We start from the raw sequence: 21,634 nt of genomic DNA, 5'->3' as shown, positions 1-21,634 counted from the left end.
TGGTAATGCTGCACAGAATTCACAGCAGCAGTCACAAAATATTAGTGGACCTGGAGTGTCCTCTAGCAGTGGTTCACATTCTTCGCCATGGACAGGCAGATTGAGATCAGGAGAATCTTCTCAAAGCAATGCAGATAGTGGTATGTAGGTATCACGAAAAGGAAAATACAAGGTTGATCAGCCCATGTTTGATGTGAATGCAGGTCACTCTTATGTGGATGGTGAATCCAGTGGCTCAGAACAGAGCATTGATGATGAGTTGGGTATTCATTCTATTGTTACACCTGGAGTAAGGAAGACCAGGGATGTTTTGAGAGCACCTAGGAGTGAACCTACTTTGTGCAGGTCTACAAGAGCTAGGTATCCTGTGGATAGGCTGAAATATGATGGATTTACAGCCATTCACTATGCATATATGGTCAAGGCGATACAGGAACCAGAACCCACTTCTTTTGAGCAAGCCATGGGAAAAGAAAAATGGGAGAAAGCCATGGATGAAGAAATGGATGCCTTGGAAGCAAATGCTACATGGAAATTGGTACATTTGCGTAAAGGTAAGAATGCAATTGGCTGTAAGTGGGTTTATAAGGTGAAGCACAATGCAGATGGTTCTGTGAATAGATACAAGGCAAGATTAGTAGTCAAGGGATATGCACAAACATATGGCATTGACTATGAAGAAACATTCAGTCCGGTTGCAAGGATGGCAACCATAAGAGCAGTCATTGCTATGGCTGCATCAAAGGAATGGTCTTTACATCAGATGGATGTAAAGAATGCCTTCTTGCATGGTGATTTGCAAGAAGAGGTCTATATGGAGCAGCCACCAGGTTATGTGCATGCTGTTCATCCTAAGTTTGTTTGCAAGTTGAAGAAAGCATTGTATGGCTTGAAGCAAGCACCTAGAGCATGGTCTGACAAGATAGGACAGTGTCTTGTCACTATTGGCTTTCAGATTTCCAAGGCAGATTTCTCACTTTATGTGAGAAAAATAGAGAAATGTATTATGCTACTTGTCATTTATGTTGATGATTTGATTATGACAGGTGACAGTGATGAAGATATCATTCATGTGAAAATGCTATTGAAGCAAAAGTTTGAGATGAAGGATTTGGGAGAGCTGCGTTATTTCTTGGGTATTGAGGTGATTAGATCACCAAGTGGGATACAGCTCTTGCAGAGGCAGTATGGATTGGACATGCTGTCCAAATATGGGATGACAGGCTGTAAGCCTATTTCAATTCCTTTGGAGCAGAATGTGAAGCTGAGCGCAGATGCTGGTGAGCTTCTGGAAGACCCTACTATGTACAGACGCATAGTAGGAAGCTTGATTTATATGACTATTACCAGGCCAGATTTGAGCTATGCTGTTGGATTGGTAAGTCAGTTTATGCAGGCTCCAAGGAAACCGCATTTGGATGCGGCTAGACGCATATTCAGGTATGTGAAGTCCACATTGCAGTATGGACTATTTTATGAGACTGGGGTTCAGATACAGTTGCATGGATACACTGATGCTGATTGGGCTGGTAGCATTTCTGATAGACGATCTACCAGTGGATATGTGTTCTCTTTTGGGAGTGCTGCAGTCACTTGGAGCAGCAAGAAACAGCCTAGAGTTGCCTTATCCAGCACAGAGGCTGAGTACAGGGGTGCAGCAATGGCTGCATGTGAGGTAGCTTGGTTGCATAAGCTACTTTATGATATGCATCAGTCTACAGATGGGCCAGTTGTCATTTATTGTGACAACATGAGTAGTATACACTTGGCAAATAACCCAGTCTATCATGCTAGAACAAAGCACATTGAGGTGCATTATCACTATGTGCGAGAGAGGGTTTTACTAGGTCTTATTGATCTAGTTTATGTCAACACAGAGGATCAGGTAGCTGACATATTTACGAAGGCATTGGGCGCAGAGAAGCTGCGCAAGTTCAGAGATCTGCTTGGTGTGTAGGAATTGGGATTGAGCTCGAGGGGGAGTGTTGAGATATCGAGCTCCACTCGTGATACGCCAGGGTGACCGTTGTGTATTTATGTCACCGACTTGTCAATTGGCAGATGCAGTTGGTACACCACCCATGAATAATAGCTGTTAGAAATGCGGGATCTAGAGCATGACATAACTGGAAGCTATGGAGGATGGAAGGAGAAATATAGACTCATGATGGAATGGACACTGTTTGTTACACAAGTGAATTAGGTTCCAAGATTGAGACTTGGACTCATAAACACAATCTTGTGTATATGGACAATGACATTGACACTTTACTGAAATGAAAAGAGTACTATCATTGCATTAAGAAAGGAAGCAAGTACAATGCTTTATAGGAAAGTAGGAAACTGCAGTAGGCACCATTGTGCATATGGGATAAGTTAGCCTGCATATCCTTGACCCTGAGACTCCATACAAAGAGGCTGTTTGAGTGTGATTGCTGATTCTCAACACCCCTCCTCAATCACAACTAGTAAAGGCACAAAGTGTGTAGAGGCTGTAATGAGAACCACCTGCAAAGTGTGGCCATACCACAGACATGGCAATACACCAGAGGCTGTTGCAGAAAAAGCTAAGTGTGGGTACCATAAACATGGTGAACATCCAGAGGCTGTAACAGGGGCCTCACAAAGTGTACAGGGACTGTAATGCCAAGTTACATAAGGAGTTTTACAAAGCTTATGGCAGGAAGCATTAGGGCAAGGAAAATACAAGGCTATTAAAACAGTCTATCAGAATTATGAGAGTACAAGGACTGATGAGTCTTGTCCTTCCGATCCTGGTGATCTTCATCTTCTTCTTCCTTTGCTTCATTTTCTTCTTCTTCTTTGACTGCGACTAGATAGGCCTTTTGGGATCTCTTTCTTGCGTGGCAGAACTTCTCGGTGTGTCCGGTCCTTTTGCAGAAGTCACAAAAGAGCTGATCTTTCTTGCCTTTGTACCTGTTGCCAACATATAATGCATGCTCATCTCTAAAGGTACTTGGTTCTTCTTTAGTTTTTAGCTTCTTTTCTTCTTCTAACAGTGATGCCTGGATATCAACAAGTTCAGGATTTGGCATGTTGATTAAAGTTGTTGATACGTTATTATATTCAGGAGGCAAGCTCTTAAGTAGAACACCGATGCAAACATCTTCATCCATTTTAATGTTGATTCCTGCAAGTTGGGTTAGGAGTCCTTCCATGTAATTAAGATGTGTGGCAAGTGATGTGCTGGACTTCATTTCAAGCCTGAAGAATTCAATTAGGAGACCATACTTTGATGATTTAGATTGTGCACCGAACAGGGTGTCAAGTCTTTTCCATGTATCCTGTGAGGTCTCACAGTTATCCACATGATGGATATAACTGTCGTCTAGCTCCAATTTGATAATGGCCTGGGCTCTGTCATCATTCTTTTGCCAAGTAGTTGCAAGGTCCGCGTCCCGCGGTTTCTTCTCTTTGCCATTTGTGATGGCCCAGAGACCCTTCTTCATCAGGATGAGCTTGATGCGGGTTTGCCAAGTGTGGAATCCGACTCCTTTGAATCGAGCATTTGGCAAGTCTTTGCCCATGTTAGATTTACGGGAACAGTAGCAAATCAACTTCAGACTTTATTAGATTTGAGCAACAGAAGAATTGATTGAGAGACACAAGTGCTAAAAAGCACTAACTGAGTGTCAATGAATACCAAATCTGCAAAAGTCTTTTACTCCAAGTGATCTTCCCCTTCTTGATTTAATGCTGATGCCTTCAGATCTGAGTGACAATACTTTAACGAACTTCAGAGAGTATTGCTCAGTGATTAAAATCACTATTGATAACTTCAGTGAGAGAAACAGTGAAAAATGTCAAGATTTTGAAGCTTTTGGCTATGGTGGAATTAGGGTTTCTGAGACAGGGGCCTGGTTTTTTGCTTATTGCAGGAGCTACAATACATCATTTTCAAAACTTTTTACATATCTAGGAAGCTTATGTCATGGGCTACCAAAGCCCCATGGAGATTGTGCAGATCGTGGTCAGTATGAGGCGCGCAGGTGCCGCAAACAGATTCAGTGCAGATCTGGACAGCGTGGTCGAATTTTTGCAATGCTGGAGCCAGGGAGCATCAATGTCATTGATTGTTGTGCCAAGATGAAACGCCTTGAGCAGAGGAACAACTCTCCAGAAGAAATCGTGGGCTGAAATGGCCTGGTTGAAGAGTTATGAAAGCTCCAAGCAAGGTAGGTCCTGTCTGGCTATGGCAGACACAGAACAGAGATTGGGGATTTTCACAATGCTGAGCTCCAGATGGTCCAATGTCCTGGATTGATGTGATACAGGGAAGCTTTATGAGTTGGGGAATACTTTTCCAGAAGGAAGCTCCAAGAGATTTGACCTGTGGAGTGAGATATAAGCAGTTCAATCTGACAGGGTGCTGCTGGCTATGGCTGCCATGGAAGCTTCAGTGAGAGTAGAGTTGAGAAAAGAAGTCATACACTGACACTGAGCTGGATGGAGGTTCGGAAGAATCAAGAGAGGCTAGACAAGCAATGCCATGCCCAACTGGGCTCTGATACCATGTTAGAAATGTGGGATCTAGAGCATGATATAACCGGAAGCTATGGAGGATGGAAGGAGAAATGTAGACTCATGATGAAATGGACACTGTTTGTTACACAAGTGAATTAGGTTCCAAGATTGAGACTTGGACTCATAAACACAATCTTGTGTATGTGGACAATGACATTGACACTTTACTGAAATGAAAAGAGTACTATCATTGCATTAAGAAAGGAAGCAAGTACAATGCTTTATAGGAAAGTAGGAAACTGCAGTAGGCACCATTGTGCATATGGGATAAGTTAGCCTGCATATCCTTGACCCTGAGACTCCATACAAAGAGGCTGTTTGAGTGTGATTGTTGATTCTCAACAATAGCTACATGCTAGCTATCCTTATCTACTCTAGTTCGTGGCTCAGTTAGTATGCCATCTTAGTTAGTTGAGTTTGGTTTGAGACCCATATATAGGGTTCTTCTATTTCTTTGTATGTGAGTTCTTTTTGGCTTACACAACTAAGAAGAGGAAAACTGTTTTCAGCCTCCACCTCTGTGTGTATTCCCCCATTGTGCAAGCAAGAAAGCTACAAGTGAGACTCCTTCCTTCTCTCCCACAATCTTGACAAGAGTAACCACCTAGCTATACGCCCTGTAGCATAAGGTTTGTTTACTAGATAAAGCAAGGCTTAATGGTCAACAAAGAAGAGAAAGGGCATAGCCAAAAGGTAATGATGATGAAACTTCTTTACATCGAATACCATGGCTAGGCCTTCTCTCTCTATTATGGACTAATTCACACTTCATATCCATGAGTTGTCTGCTAGCAAAGCTCACAGGATAATTGAGATTATGTTCACCAGGTTGTTAAATAAATCTATGCTTCTGCTCTCTCTCTCTCTCTCTCTCTCTCTCTCTCTCTCTCTCTCTCTCTCTCTCTCTCTCTCTCTCTCTCTCTCTCTCTCTCTGTGTTGAATGCATACAAAGAAGCTCTTTTCCCCTCTTCTTAGCCTTTGAAACCCCTTCTCTCTTACCTTGTTACTTTTTCCTTCTCTCTATTTGCTGTCTTAATGTCCTAAAGCTCTCTTTCCCCTATTTTTTCCTATTTTGGGCATGCTATTATAGCAAAAACCCTACAGCACCATATTAGGGAATATGGAAAGTTTCCATAAGTTTGGGACACACGGTCAAATCTTTGGATTTGTCATAACTTGTATAATATAACTTCAAATCAAGCGTTCTATAGCTCAATAGATTCCATTTTTCAAGCAATTTCCAGTGATAGGTCATATCATATGGTTTTGAGAAACTTATAGGCATGTTATCCCCGTGCCACCTTTTTAGTATTCAAATAATGGGAATTTGGGAGATTCCCAAACTCACTAATATTGTGTTCTACTATGTGTTTCTCTATTTTTCTTATTTTTCCCTCACCTAAATGCATCCACACAAGCAACCACTTATATTAATCTAGTCTAATTATCTAAATCAAAAAAGCTAGAAAAACTTTCTTGCAAAGGAGATCAAACACATCTTTAACTCTTCCTCGCTTCCTACCTATCTCAAGCACCCTACTTCAATACTCAATTCAGAGCACGCCAGCACTCAAAGCTTAAATCTGTTTGTCATGGCAATTGAACTAAAATGTGGAAGCTTCTCACACAATCTCCAAGACCCATGGATCGCTTATTACTTCAAGCGTTTCAAGCCAAGTGCAATGGCTACCTCCCGCATAGCCATACATGCTCTCATACCTACAAGTGTAATAAGCCTACCTCCATGCTCGATCGAGTTACCTCCTCCCTCAAGCACTCTGATAACTCCACGATCCAAGGTGCAAGTTCAAGCAAGCTCGATCCTCAAGCTCCAAGATCCATGCTCCGTTTCTGTGCATGAGACAAGAGAAGAGAGGAGAAGATAGAGAGCTTCTCCACCAAGGTCCCTCACCCTCATATACTCACTCCCTCACACTCCCTCTCTCTCAAGCACAAGCTCAAGCAAGTAAGAACAAGAAGAAGAAGAGAAGAAGATAGCTAGTTTTGGCCACACACAAGAATGAGCTTCTTTATTTACTTTTTTTCTTTTATACAAAGCCCTAATTCCTTTTGGGCACCCATCCTTTTTTTACATGACCGGTCATTTTAGCCTAGGTCCTCTTTCCATATTTCCTTTCTATTTACATTGTTCCTTCACCCATGCATGTCTACATTTACAAATTTGGTGCAAGGGTTAGTCCTAGTACACGATGCAATATGCTAGTACCTTAGGTATTCATATGTGTGCGGAGGACTAGTGCATTATGTATGTATATGAGATAAGTGTGTCATAAATCACATGGTGGGGAGACTTGCTTGAGCTTCTATGCCAAATAGACACCATACACATATAAGAGGAATCTCACTTAAGAACACAAGAAGAGAGATGGAGACCAAAATATTTTCTTGCTGGTTTCTTCTTCTTCTTTCACACACTTTTCAATGTAAAAGTATAGATAAGGTACAACACAAAGGAAAGTAGCTTACTAAGTCAAGCAGTGCATAATGGATTATACTAATTATTGAGCACCATAAATATGCTAGTTGTAGATAGAAATAGCAAACAAAATATCATAAGTGATAAGTTGGTGGCAATGTAAGAGCCATAATGACCATCTACATATTAAATATAGACATATGGACCTATCTAACCATGCAATCCATCATCAATGTCTGCACGTGTTAAGCTTGCCATCTCAATACTCCCTCTTAAGCTCAATTGCATTTCTATAACTCCAAGTAAGCTTCCAAAATTTTGAAGCTTCTCTCCACCCAATGCCTTTGTGAAGATATAAGCTATCTTGATCCTATGTACTAACATATACCAAGTTGATGTCACTTGCAAATATCTTCTTTCTCACAAAGTGGTTATAGGTTTGCTAGCTAATTGTATGGTACTCATATTGTCACAATGAATGATAACTAGACCATCTACCTGTACATCCAAATTAACCAATAATCTCTATAGCCATATCATACTCACATGCTGCCATAGTAGCAACACCTCTATATTCAGTCTTTGTACTCGATTAAGCAACCATAGGTTGTTTTTTTCTACTCCACGTAATTGATACATTATCAAGGGAAAACATGAATCCACTGGTAGATCTTCTATCAGACATACTACTAGCCCAATCTACATCTGTATATCCAAACACATGTATATCCTTACCTACCTTATAAAAAAGTATAATGTAAAGTGGACTTCAAATACCTCAATATGCATCTGACTATATCAAAATAAGGTTTTTTGGGCATCTTCATAAATTGACTGACAAGACCAATAATATAACTCAAGTCTAGCATTGTGATAGTCATGTAAATCAAAATCCCTACTATCCTCTTAAACATAGTAGGGTCTTCTATCTCATCCCCAACATCAGCACCCAACTTCACATTTTGATCCAAAGGCACTAAAAGAGATTACACGTTGTCATACCATACTTGGATAACATATCCAAGCCATACTACCTTTGGGATAGCCATACACCACATCACATCTAATCACCTAAATATTAAGAAAGTATTCCAGTTCACCCAAATCCTTCATCTCAAACTTCTTCTTTAAATGGTCTATGACTTACGCGATCCCACTGTCACTATTACCTGTAATAATCAAGTCATCCACATAGATGGCTGATAACCAAACCTACATCTCCATTTCTCACATAAAGGAAGTGATTAGCATCAAAAACGTAAAAAACAATGTTAACAAGATACTCCCTAATCTTGTTAGACCACACTCTCAATTCTTGCTTTAGGCCATAAAGCATCTTCTTAAATATGCACACATATGTAGGTGCTCTAAATCCTCATAACCTACTAGCTAGTCCATAAATATCTCCTCTTGTGATTCACCATGCAAGAAGGCATTCTTTACATTAATTTGTTGCAAAGTTTGGCTGCTACCAAAGCAATCACATATCTAACTGGTATCATTCTAGCAACTCGACTAAATATCTCTTCATAATCTATGCTGTATGTTTAAGCATAGCCTTTTGCAACTAGTCTATCCTTATACTTACTAATAAAACCATTTGTATTATGCTCAATTTTGTAGACCCACTTTACAACCAATATCTTTCTTGCCCTTGGACAATGGTACTACATCCCCAAGTCTTGTTCACCTCTAATGCAGCCATCTCCTCATCCATTGATGCATCACAATGAGTATGACCAATAGCATCCTCATAACAAGTGGACTCAACATTCTCAACCATCTTTACCATATAAGCATGATGGTGAGCTACATAACCTTCAAAACCAAATCTTTTAATAGGGTATCTGACCCTGTTGGACCTGCATACCACTAGATCACTCAATGGAGCCTTTACATTACCATGTACTTTGTGTACTCTTGGTGTCCTAACTAAAGGAATACTAAGCTCATCATCCAAACTCTCTAAACCACTAGAATCTCTATCAAAGCCCAAATGACTAGTAGATGCATCATTACCATCTAACACTTTCTTCTTCCATGTGTCTTTACCTACAACGCTAGTAGATGCTCTTAAATATGTGGAATTACACCTTAGTCTCCTAGACCAAGGGCTATAACTGTAGATGTAGTACCAAATGATATTTCTAGTCTACTAAGGTTCAGTGATTCTTTCTTTTCTTTCTATATATAACTATCATTATCATTATCATTATCCAATGCATCACCACTAGATGTATATAGACTACTCATCTCATAAAAAATAACATCCCTGCTCACTCTAAACTCACGTGTGGATAGGTTTATAATAGTGATACCCTTTTTTTTTTATTAGTTATAATAAGAATTTTTGAAAACACTTCAAAATAGTTTATGGGGGGGTTAGTTTACCTGGTAGTCTACCCTTGTCATTAATACAATTTTCAACTTTGGATCAAGCTTCTTTCACATCTCATCTAGCACATGAATATGTGCAATATAACCAAACACTTTCAAGTGTAACACATCGGGCTTCTTGCCTATAAAGCATTATTTAGTGATCATTCTATTAACTGCAGCTATGGGAGTTCTATTCATAATATAGACAACAATATGAATAACTTCAAAATAAAAATAGTTTTATAGATTCTTTTCAATCATCAATATATGTGTAACTTCTACAATTTACTTATTTTTTATTCCTACATCCAATTTTACTATGGGTTATACCTGCAAGTAAACTAACTCTTTATCCCATGAGACCTCAAAAAGTCACTGAACTTAGGTACTCTCCACCTCTATCTGACCTCAAGCACTTACCTTTCAAGCTTTTTTTTGTTTTAATAGCAACCTTGAATGTTTGAAGTGCTTAGACACGTCACTATTTTCCTTCATGAAATAGACCTACAGCTTTCTTAAATAATCATCCATTAACATAACAAATAATTTGCTACCACCAAGAGATATATTATGTGTAGGTTCCCAAACATCTGTATGCACAATATTAAGTATATTCTTACTCACATCTCTATCATAAAAAAGAGGTTTTCTTGCCAATTTACCAAACTAATAAGCACAGTTTGTGAAATTCTACAACTCTAAAAGCAAGTGACCCTATAATCGACCATTTAGATTGCATTAATTTCAAACTTTACACATTTGCATGTCTAATACCTTTGTGCCATATTTCAATGTCTACAACTACTCCTTTGCCTTTAGTATATATAGCAGTATTCATAACTGTAGAAATTTCAACATCTATAGTAAACATGTAGTCAACTCTACCTCCTTTTATGACCAATTTACACTTAACATGAAAATCTTCCACAAAATAGCATTTTGCATTAAATTGAACCTACAGCCCTTGCTCTACCATTTGACCAACAGACATTAAACTCTTTGTGATGGATGGCACATGTAGTACATCTAACAAACTCTTTGTCTAACCATCATGTAAGGATAAGATAACTTTTTCAATGTGTGAAATTGGGTGGCATGAATCATCATCCATCTACACATAACTTGGATTTTGTAAATTTTACATCTCTCCAAACCATTCAACATGGCTAGTTATATGATTAGATGCACTTGAATCAACATACAATACATCATTATGTATCTCTTTTTTTGTAATAGCATTCATCATATGATGTGTAATAAATAGATACTCATTTTTATATTCATTTTGTTATAAAGACTATGCATATTTTTGCTATAATTTACCACTATAGATATTATTCTTCTTAGTATAACACTGGGCTACAATATGACCTATTTTGCCAAATAATGATAAACAATATCAAAATTGCTAGAACCTCTGTTTTACCATCCATCTCTTTCTCTAGAGCTTCCCTTCCCTCTAAAGTTATCCCAAACTCTTGAAATTTGTATATCACCAAACTATTGATTTAATCTATTTTGTTCATTATGACTAACACATCCCATATCATGACCCCTTAAAGAGGATCTACCATATCTCCTTTCTAAACTTAAGTAAAAAGCTTGTATCTATTCACCACGTCTTTCAGATAATTCACCCTACATGTTGATCTCTTCAATAATCATGAGAGAGACCAACTCATAAAAATCTAGAAATGGCTTCTCTACATACACAAAATTAACAAAAGATTTCTAGGTCTTCTCATTATTAAGGCACCCAAAGTAGATGAAACCAAATCATCATCATCAGATATTGCATTAATAGCTACTAAGGTATTTGCAATGCTTCTCACCTTGAAAACATACTCATTTATAAATATCTTTCATTTCTTCAAGGTATTCAAGTCTTGCTTGAGTTGAATCTTTCATGCCTTTGTGTTTACTAAAAACATATTCTCGAAGATTGTCCAAGTTGTATGTGAAGTCTACATATTTTTTATATGCCCCAGCATGGTGTTATCAATGATTGCAAATAGCCAATACATTACCTTTTTGTCTTTTGCATTCCCTTCTTTCTACGCTTTTAATTCTTCTGCAATCGCAAGATTACTTAACTCTAGCTCCCTTTTTTTTTACCTGAGAGACAAACTCATAAAGGCCTTTTCTAATAGAAATTTTGTCATACGAACTTGCATGATAGATAATTATTCTTGTCCAGATTCTCAATGATGGGGTTTTCATTGTTCTCTGCCATTATCACAAAATTGATACAAAATAGCAACAAGTCTTCTACAACCTTTCATAAAAAGTATACAACAATATACCAAGCAACCTTTTTCAATGATGATTGCTCAATAGTACATGTAATCTGAAACATGTGTGCAAGTAAATCTTTTGTTACTTTCTAGTAAACACGTCAAAACTTACAAATTCAGATTTTGTAACCTGTGGTGCACCCACTTTTGATCAACACAATTGAAATCGTAGTATACCCTGAAATACTTGTCTGTAACCTTGTGGGTTTAAAACAGGGCCCGAAAGAGCCTCAGATGGCCAAAAAAGTAGTGGACAACCTTAAAGAGCTTATCTACAAAATATACAGTACTCTATTTGCATATCAAATCTCATAGCAATATGAGGTTTTTGCTTTGCCCTGCTTTCAATACCTCCACATGCACTATTCAAGAGAAAGAGTGGGAGTATGGAAGAGCTTCTTACCCATTGCTTGCTTGCTCAAATCCTTGCTTCTTCTCCTTCACTTCAACCTTCAAAACCTGCCTTTCTCAATGGTACCACTCTGATCCATGTCACGAATCACATGGTGGGGGGATTTGCTTGAGCTGCTATGCCAAACACATGCCATACACACAAGAAAAAGCTCATTCAAGAACACAAGTCGATGTCCATATAAGATTCATAAGAACAACCAAGCAACTACTCATGACTAGGTGGCATGTTTCAAAGTTCATAGGTACTTCTTGCAACTTAATGGTTGCCTTGGGCAACAGGCAGCAGGAGGCCAAAGCCAGCAATATGGCATTGAGTTGCCCCAGGGGACAACTGATCCAAGCATGGTGAGTTTGAGGTGGTGTTGCTTGCATTAGCAACTGCCAAGTGGTAGCAACAATTGCTTTGCGAGTACACAAGTTGCGATTGATAGGTAGGATAGGTGATGGTGGTGAAGATGATGGTCTTGTTGTAAGCTTGAGTTACAACACAACGAGAGGTGAAAGTCTTAGGGTTTCACTCCTTAATACAAAACCAAATTATGCTTTTTTAAATAAACAAAAAATAAGTTTAAGGGCCAAGCCTTCGTTCCCACACAAAGACACACTCTCTCTCTTTCCCTTGCATGAAGTTTATCATTGTCCGACTAGGTGCTCGTGCATTGTATTAGGAGTTCATTGAATACATACTATCTACAACCCATTTCAATCTATTCTTTTCAATGTCCTTGCAAGAATATTTTAATCAATTCCTTCGATTGTAATGGTGGTGTTTATCACTCATGAAAATGTTGATTTTTCTTCATTATAATGTCGTTTATGAAAATGAATATCAATAAGAATTCTTATTTCATGCAATATTAAAGTGTTTTCTTCCAAGCAATAAAATAAAACCTAATTATTTTAAGCATATTTTGAAGTTAGTACGTGCACACATGTCCTATTCTGCTACACAAGGTACGTGAATAAGTCCATGAACTAAAGTATCCTTGGTCCTGACAATAAAACCAAAATGTTGCGCTTTACAAGCTCAACCTTAGGACCATTGGATATGCCTTATTCTTTCAAGGATTCAACACACAAAGTCTACAACTATCTCTTACCCAATCTACTCACTCACACACACACAAATCTAATGACCTCATTGTGATATAGTGAACAAACTTACTAATACTTACTATTTCATTTGCATTAGCATGCTACACTCCATGATCCATGCATTTGAGAGGACTCATCTCTTATTCAACACATAAAGTATACGACTATCTCTCACCTAGTCTACTCACTCACATACACACAAATCTAATGCCTCAATGTGATGTAGTGAACAAACTTGCTAATACTTACCATGTCGTTTGCATCGAGTCATCTCTTATTCAACACTTAAAGTATATGACTATCTCTCACCTAGTCTACTCACTCACATACACACAAATCTAATGCCTCAATGTGATATAGTGAACAAACTTGCTAATACTTACCATGTCGTTTGCATTAGCTTGCTATGCTCTACAATCCATGCAAGCACTTGCTCACTCATCTCCTTACTTCTATTGCCATCCATGCATTTGAGAGGATTCATCTCACTACGAATGAGAAGAGATGAAGAGATGGAGAAGAGCTTCAAGCTACACATCCCTCATTCCCTCACATATTCAACATCATACACTCTTGCTCAAGCACTCAACTCACCATGAAGGGATGGAGGTGAAGAGAAGAGAATAATTGAAGCTTTATCATGCCCAAGTCCCCCACTCCATATACTCTTTCACACTCCTCCTTCACTCTTATACACTTGAATAATTAAGTAGTAAGAGAGAGAGAAAGAAAAGTTAGCACACACATGAATAGCCTCTTCTATTCTTTTCATCCTTTTTATATAGTATTGTTACTGTTAGCCTTGGGCATTTAGCCTACTTTGTGGCCATATGATCGATTTTCCCTCCTTTTACATGTAACTAAAATTTACTCTTAATATAAAAATTAAATTGTACACATCCTAGCCTTATGGTGCTAGGCACTTTTGTATACAATACGCATGGGAGGAAGCCCACCTCTCAATAAAATATCCAATATAATTAATATGGTAGTTTCAAATTTTATGTAGACCTTTCACACTTTGTGGTTAATAGCACTCTATAATGTGCATAGCACTCAAAAGGCAAACCTTTCGTGAGAATATCCATAGGGCTATAATAATCTATATGAACCTTGACAAACTTAATACGCTTGTTCTCAAACACCTCCTTGACAAAGTGATACTTCACCTCAATATGCTTTTTCTTTGCATGAAAGATAGTATTTCATGTCAACTAAATGTGGTACTCTAACTATCACACTGCAATGTCAGCACCTATCTTGAAATGCCTAAGTTTCCCACTAGATTACTAAGCCATATACCTTCCTTGTTACAGGCTTCAATGACTCTAAGATACGTAGTAGTAGATAAAACCATGCATGGTTACAATCAAGAGACCCAATAGACCACACCACCTATAAAAATAATAGTAGAAATGGCCAAAATCGGGTGCTGGCTGTTTGACTGCATTCAATATAGTCCAACTACAAGTTTGGATAGAAAAAATATTGATGTGGTAGGGCAAAGCTGATGTGATACTCCTCAGGGCTAATCACATCCAAATAGGATTGAATAGGCAAAAAATGCATAGTGTGAATACACCTAAATCAATTGAGAGAAGAAATGCATGCTCTAAATAGAGCTACCTCCTCCATCAAAACACATGAGAAATATGTCAGAGCTCCTAATGTCCTTGTTGGGCTCACTAGTGGGAGATGACAATGAATGAGAAACATAACTACTAACACCACCTCTCAGATCGTGGATGTGGCTAAAGGCTAGAGAAGATGCAAATCCAAGGGTGACATGAAGAGTGCCAATGCTGATAATGTCCATCAATGAAGAAGATCCTCATGATCTTGGAAATCCCTTGGAGGATCATGCATGAGAGAAGGAAAGTGGAGCCTGTATAGCTTGCTTAGCTACCAACATGTTACTAAAATAGCTCCTAAAGAAGAATCCTTAATAAATATGACATGTTGGGTGAAGACAACCTGAGTATTGAGTCTAGTAAGGCCATGAATAGAGAGGAATGAAAACCTAAATATGAAACATGTAGGACTTCTAAATCAAAGATTTGCAATAATAGCAAACTATCAACACCACTAATAGATACCAAACAAATGTCAACTCTCAGATGGACGAAGATCATGTAATCTCCTCATAGAGTCATATAACTCAAAGCATCATTGTCAATACACCAAGGCCACTCGAAAGACAAGGCAACCACTAAAGAAGGCTCCTCCAACACATGGATATGAAGGAACACAAAGTCATGGTTGGGTAACAACTGATGTAGAGGTAGATGGCTCAAATGATTTAGCTCCATCATTCGCTTTCGGAAAAAGATGAGGATACTTCTTCTAACATTTCTCCTTAGGATGTATCCTCTTCCCATAATGTGGGTGGGTATCTAGGCTTCTTTGAATCTAAGTCAAAGCTAGAAGAGCTCTCCTATGTCTCCTTATTGTGCTTGGCCTTTTCTTCCCCCCTCTCATACCTATTGTGAAATCCTTCATGGAGCTTGATGAGACGTTCATCATACTCCAAGACAACACAGCAAGCTCCTCCCAAAGAAGAGTGTCTTAGGTTCTCAATGTAAGAAGTCTACTGTAGAAGACATTATGCTATCAAGATAACTGAGTCAAAAGGATCATGGTCATATCCTCTAAATATATCATCCTACCAAGGGAGGCAAGCTCATCCCTCATGTCCTCCAGCATGTTTATGTGATCCTTCATGGAAGAAGAGTCATCAATAGAGAGAAAAGATAGTAAAAAGAGAATGGTATAGATCACGCTGCAAAATGATGATAATATTTTGGAGATGGTGATGGTGACATAGACAAAGAGTGTGCAACCAATAGTCCTTGAACCAAGATGGAGAAGAATGTTGCAACCTATTGGAGCACTGTAGAAGACAAAAAGAAATTATCTTATCCAAATATTGACAATAGATATATATAGCAAAAAATGGCTAAAACTGGTAGACTGCATTTAATGCAGTCTGATTGCCAAAATGGACAGCAAAAATGATGATATGGTAGTGCATGTTTGCCCTTAGGCAAAGAAACTAACTCCTAAGTTGCATTTTTCACCAAAGAATCCATATGGCCTTCCACTTATGATTGTCAGCATTAGCATAACAAAAAGGCTCACCATAATCTATAAGCATGATATATTCTAGAGATTGAGTATATCTATTTTGCTATATAGAAATCCTTATAAACTACAATAAAACTGGGTCAATAAGAGCCTATGGTTATCCCATCTATCTATTCTCTAAAACATGAAGCTATCCATCTACTTGTGACTCTCCCAACTCAGTATTAGATGGTTATCCAAGCCAACATCATGTGGAATATGCCACACTTTGTGCTAATGTGATGGCTATCCATCCTCTTGGAACACTATCATGTGGATCTCATGTGTTTTAATGGACTATTTATGCATCTTATTATCATTAAAAACAACATCATGGTTGCATACTATATTCTTAGATTCAATATCCCATAAGAGATAGCGTATTTTTCCTTACTCCCATATCCAAGAAAAATGCACTTCTCGGACTTGGAAGTAAGCTTAGTTTGGCTATTCTTAGGTACATGCATAGATGCTTCACAACTAAAGATACATAAGTGATTATAACTAGGCCTCTTTTTAGACAATAACTCCTCTAAAATTTTACCATTCAATGGCTTACTAGTAGACCTATTAATCAAGTAAGTTGTTATCTTTACAGCTTCAACCCAAAACCCATTAATGTTATTAGCATTAAAAAACATACTACCGGCCCTTTCTTGAATGGTCCTATCCATCTTTTCAATCACACCATTTTGAGTAGGATTTTCAAGAGCTTTCAACTTTGTTTCAATACTACGCCTTTCATAAACATTTGTAAAGACATGAGAAGTGTATTCACCACCATTGTTAATTCTTAGTACTTAAAAATAACATCAGCAAGACCAAAATAAGGACCAAACTGACTTAAAATATCCACAATTGAATAGAGCTCCTACTGTTCCTCATTGAATGAAAGTAGAACTCACAACCAAGGTATCTCAGTAGAGCTCACAACCAAGAGATAAGAGATACAGACCTCTAAACAGTTTTCACTTCTGATTCCTGTAAGATTTTGTCAGAACATACATACCAGTTTTGCCTCCATGGCAAGTCGACAAGCAGAAGCTTTGAGAAGTTGATATGCAGTTTCAGTTAATCAGACAAAACTATTGAGTGTGAGTTTCTGAGCATTCCCATGCATAACATAAATTAAATGCCAATTACTTTGAGAAAAGTACCTGTTGTGGGGTGGGGGGTTCACCTCCTCTCATCCAACTTTCTTGCTTCATGCACTTGAGTTTAGCCAACGAGGAAATTGTATTGCAGCCAGCACTAGTTCCTCCAGGTAAGCCTTTAAGATGACCAACAATTTTAACCCTGAATTCAGTGTCTCAGTTTGCTATTAGAGCATCAAGTTGTAGCAATTATTAGCGAAGGAATTTAAGCCAGCTCCTTCTACAATACAAAAAATTGTTACAGTGGAGTCTTTCTTTGTAAAATAGTGAGCCTCAAGGTCTGTTGTAAAACAGTACAAGCATAATGACTGTATAGCAGTAACCAATCAATTACAATGATAAAGACAAAGGTTTCATCCCTCATCTGAGTCGATACAAATTCTGCACAGGATGGCATGACAAATTCCAGCAAGCAGTTTGAAAAATATATGTTCATCCACAGCATGGTTGCATCATAAAAGCTTTAACTATGCAGGACATGTTAATCAGTATTTGGCTAAGTTCATATTACAGTACAGATCTGTGACATCATACAATATTGAGTAGTTTTTTGTACTCAGCGTCCTGACATAACAACCCTGAGTACTACCAAAATCATAATGCTGCTGCAGAGCTCCCACCCCTGCTGTCACTGTGCTTCCAACAACAGCCATAGAACCCTCAGCTGCTTGTGAATTCCTTAGAGATGAAAAAGAGCTCAATGAAGACGATACTGTTGAAATCTGCTGATTGAATGAGTGGTTGAGATTGCATTGTTCAACATAGGAGCTATCTCCACCAGAAACATCTGAACAATACAGATAAAAAGGGTAAGAACTGAAAACCTCTTCAGAGAACACTACTTTGGATGGTGTTTTAATGACAACCTCCCCTCTGGTTTGGATAGTTTGAGTGACTATCTCAACAGAGGATTCATTCTCAAATATCAATACATTCTCAAATGAGAAAGAATAGGATGATGTTGCAAATAAGTTGCCCAGCGAGCACACTATGTACCCAGAGAATGAGATCGATCGGTCTGCTGTAGTGCCAAAAGTACCATCTAACCCACTGAAATTAGCACTAAGCGATCGATCAGCTGCTGGAGAAAAGTAACTCAGTAGCCCACCACTTGTTTGTGATGAGTGAGGGTCAAGCCAGAGATGGAGGTTTGCATCGAGAGGCCAGCTGCCAACCGCATTCTCGACTCTCATACTGATGGTGTGGTTGTTGCCATCGACAAGCATGCCTATGAAGGGTGTAAGCTCAACATCATAGCTAGGTAGATTGAAAGCTCCGATGGCTGCAGCAGGTCTCCAAAACAGAGGATTGATACCACCCGTAAATATTACGGGGAATGGCCACACAGCACCGACCAATGACCCATCCAAAAACACCTGCACTTCTCTGAATGGACCATTTCCAGGATTCCCAGATAGCCCATTTGCCTCCAAGTATTCATTGGGAGGGTTTGTGTACCAAAACTCGTCAGTCCCATGGAATGATACACAAACTTCCAGCACAGCTCTGTATGCATTGCTGGGCATTGAGAACGTCCGAGTCGCAGTTTCGTTCTCACCAGACAGTTGGAACCAATAGCCCTGCGAGAGCGGATCAGGAAGCGAGATGGGTAGCACGATGTCTGCAGGCCGATCTGCAGCAGGAAAAGGGGAGGGCTTGCTACGACGTGATTTATAGAACTCTAGGGTTATGTTGATGTTGAAGATGCCCGTGTAGGTGCTGTCGACGACGTTGGCAAGCTCAAGGGCGACGATCTGAGGCTTACGAAAAACAGAGGAGAAGCGGGTGACATCCTTTCTCACCTCCCAGTATATGCCGCGGGAAGTGGGCTCTGCAGTGCATGTGCGGAGGACCTCGATGCCGCCGAACCAAACAGCCGCGATTCGGTCGTACTGCCGGCCACGGGAGGTTCCGGTCCACGCAAGGACGACCTGGTCCCAGTTGCTGCCGCACTGTGAAGGGGGGGTGTAATTGGCCATGGCAGGGGGGGCGCCGTAGGTGCTGGCGAAGGCGTGCTGCAGGACGAGCACGGAGCACGGCGAGGATGAGGACGATGGCGACGAGGGGGACACCCCCACGGGCTTGGAGACCTCGAAGAAGACGTCTGGGCCGGCAGAAGAGGCAGGAGGCAGGTCGGTGAGGAATCCGCCATGGCTCCGCCTCCTGAAGCGATGGTGGCTCACGCCGGAGATGGGTCTACATGAAATCGATGAGAAGAAGTTGAGAAGGAGGAGGAGGAGGAGGAGGAGGAGGAGGAAGCGACTAAGGGAAAGGGTGACGCGATCTGGGGCTTCTGCCATAGCCGCCCAAACAAGCACCCTTCACAGGCTACCGAAATATAGGGAGGCATGATTTGCTTCAGAGTCACACTAGTCGCTCGGGACGTGCACATCAGCGTGCTCACGTGCTCCCAATGGTTTCATGAAAAACGTTTCTAGGAACTAATGGAAAACCCTCGTACCCTTTAGATTGTTGGGGATTTCTTAAAGCTAGCCGGGTTTAAAAGACTTATGCTTGTATAACTTCTTTTTTGCAAGGCGCTCTTTTGAATCGTAACCCTTTTCTTCAAGAAACTCGTACTTTAGCCTTTAAAAACATCATATAAGAACATTCCGTTATTAATTTAAAAATATATACACTTCACATGATGTACAGTATTGTTTATAAATAAGATGACAAAAACTTTAAAGAATATAAAGTAATACTAGTGTAACAATGTAAGATGACTTTTAGGAAAGCTCAAGATCAGATAAAGATGTATACATATGAGAGGAGGCGACCCTTAGAGTATTCTACCTTGAAGGATGGATTTAGTAACAAGCTTGCTCGTAGGTTTTATGGACCCTATAGGATTTTGAAGTGCATTGGAGACTTGGCATATAGATTGGAACTACCCTCTTCCACTAAGATTCATAATGTCTTCCATATTAGTTAGCTCAAGCCTTTCTATGGTGCTCCTATTGATACAATCGATGAGCTGCCACCTATTGATGAAGAATGTCTTATTCAGTACATCCTTGAGGTAGTACGCACGCTTCAGCCACTTCATGACAGTAGCAAGCGAGGTTATTGCATGATAACTTCGCTCAACAATCTATTTCTCATCTTTTTTCCTCTTATCTCTATTTTTATTCTCTCTCTCTCTCTCTCTCTCTCTCTCTCTCTCTCTCAATTCTCTGCCTTTAAAAAAATTCTCTTTCTCTCAACTTTTCGTTTTAGTTTATTTTTTCTCATCTCCTCTCTCTCTCTCTCTCTTTTCTTCTTCCCCTCTTTCCTCTCTTTTCCTTCTCTCTCCCTCTCCTCCTTTTTTCTTTTCTTCTTCTTCTTCTTCTCTCTCTCTCTTCAATCTCATTTTAATTTTTTATTTTCTATCTCTCTATTTTAATTTTTATATTTATTTTCTCTATAAATCTCTCTATGTGTTCATATTCTCTCTCTCTCTCATTTTCTTCTCTCCCCTCTCTCCTCTCTTTTCCTTCTCTCTCTCTCTCTCTCCTCTTTTCTCCTTTTTTTCTTCTCTCTCCTTTTTAAAATCTATATTTTCTCTCTATAATTCTCTTTGTTTCCCTCTCTCTCTCTATCTATTCTTCTTCCCTCTCTCTCTCTCTCTCTCTCTCTCTCTCAAAGTATGTAAATTTTATACTTTCTCTCTATAATTCACTCTCTTTGTGTTCATATTCTCTCTCTATTTCTTCTTTTTCTCTCTCCTCTTCTTCTCTCTCTTTGTCTCTCGTTCTCTTCTTCTCCCCTCTCTCCTCTCTTTTCCTTCTCTCTCTATCTTCTTTTTTCTTTATTTTCTTTTCTCTCTTTTTAATTTTATCTTTCCTCTCTCTATAATTCTCTGTATTCCCTCTCTCTCCTCTCTATCTCCCCCTTCTCTCCTCTCTTTTCTTTATTTCTCTCTCCTCTTTTTTCCTTCTTTCTTCTCTTTCTCTCTCTTCATTCTCTTTAATTTTTTTCTTTTCTCTCTTTTGAATTTTATATTTCCTCTCTCTATAATTCTCTCTTTGTATTAAAAAATTTTCCCTCTCTCTCCTCTCTTTTCCTTATCTCTTCTTTTTTCTTCTCTCTTTTTTAAATTTTATCTTTCTTCTCTCTATATGTCTATGTATCTTTCTCTCTGTTTTTTGTTCTCTCTCTCTCTCTCTCTCTCTCTCTCTCTCTCTCTCTCTCTCTCTCTCTCCTCATTTTTC

General features: G+C 39.1%; 1 protein-coding gene across 1 annotated transcript; it reads right to left on the bottom strand.

Annotated features, from left to right (window-relative positions):
• Nucleotides 1-17,737: 17,737 nt before the first annotated feature.
• LOC148025481 (peptide-N4-(N-acetyl-beta-glucosaminyl)asparagine amidase A-like) lies at nucleotides 17,738-19,870 on the bottom strand. Its single transcript, XM_087692634.1, has one exon. The coding sequence runs from the start codon at nucleotides 19,739-19,741 to the stop codon at nucleotides 17,927-17,929; it is 1,815 nt and encodes a 604-aa protein (XP_087548760.1). The 5' UTR covers nucleotides 19,742-19,870; the 3' UTR covers nucleotides 17,738-17,926.
• Nucleotides 19,871-21,634: the final 1,764 nt, after the last annotated feature.

Source organism: Lygodium microphyllum, chromosome 14 (genome assembly GCF_053477565.2).
Source record: "Lygodium microphyllum isolate KBCC chromosome 14, Lygodium_microphyllum_v1.1.10, whole genome shotgun sequence".
NCBI classification, from domain to species: Eukaryota; Viridiplantae; Streptophyta; class Polypodiopsida; order Schizaeales; family Lygodiaceae; genus Lygodium; species Lygodium microphyllum.
Note: the sequence above shows the minus strand (reverse complement) of the source record. Positions and strands in the feature narration are given on the sequence as shown.

What these genes read in the sequence shown, in the direction of transcription:
- LOC148025481 (XM_087692634.1), bottom strand. Translation starts at nt 19,741, where the DNA reads ATGGCAGAAGCCCCAGATCGCGTCACCCTTTCCCTTAGTCGCTTCCTC.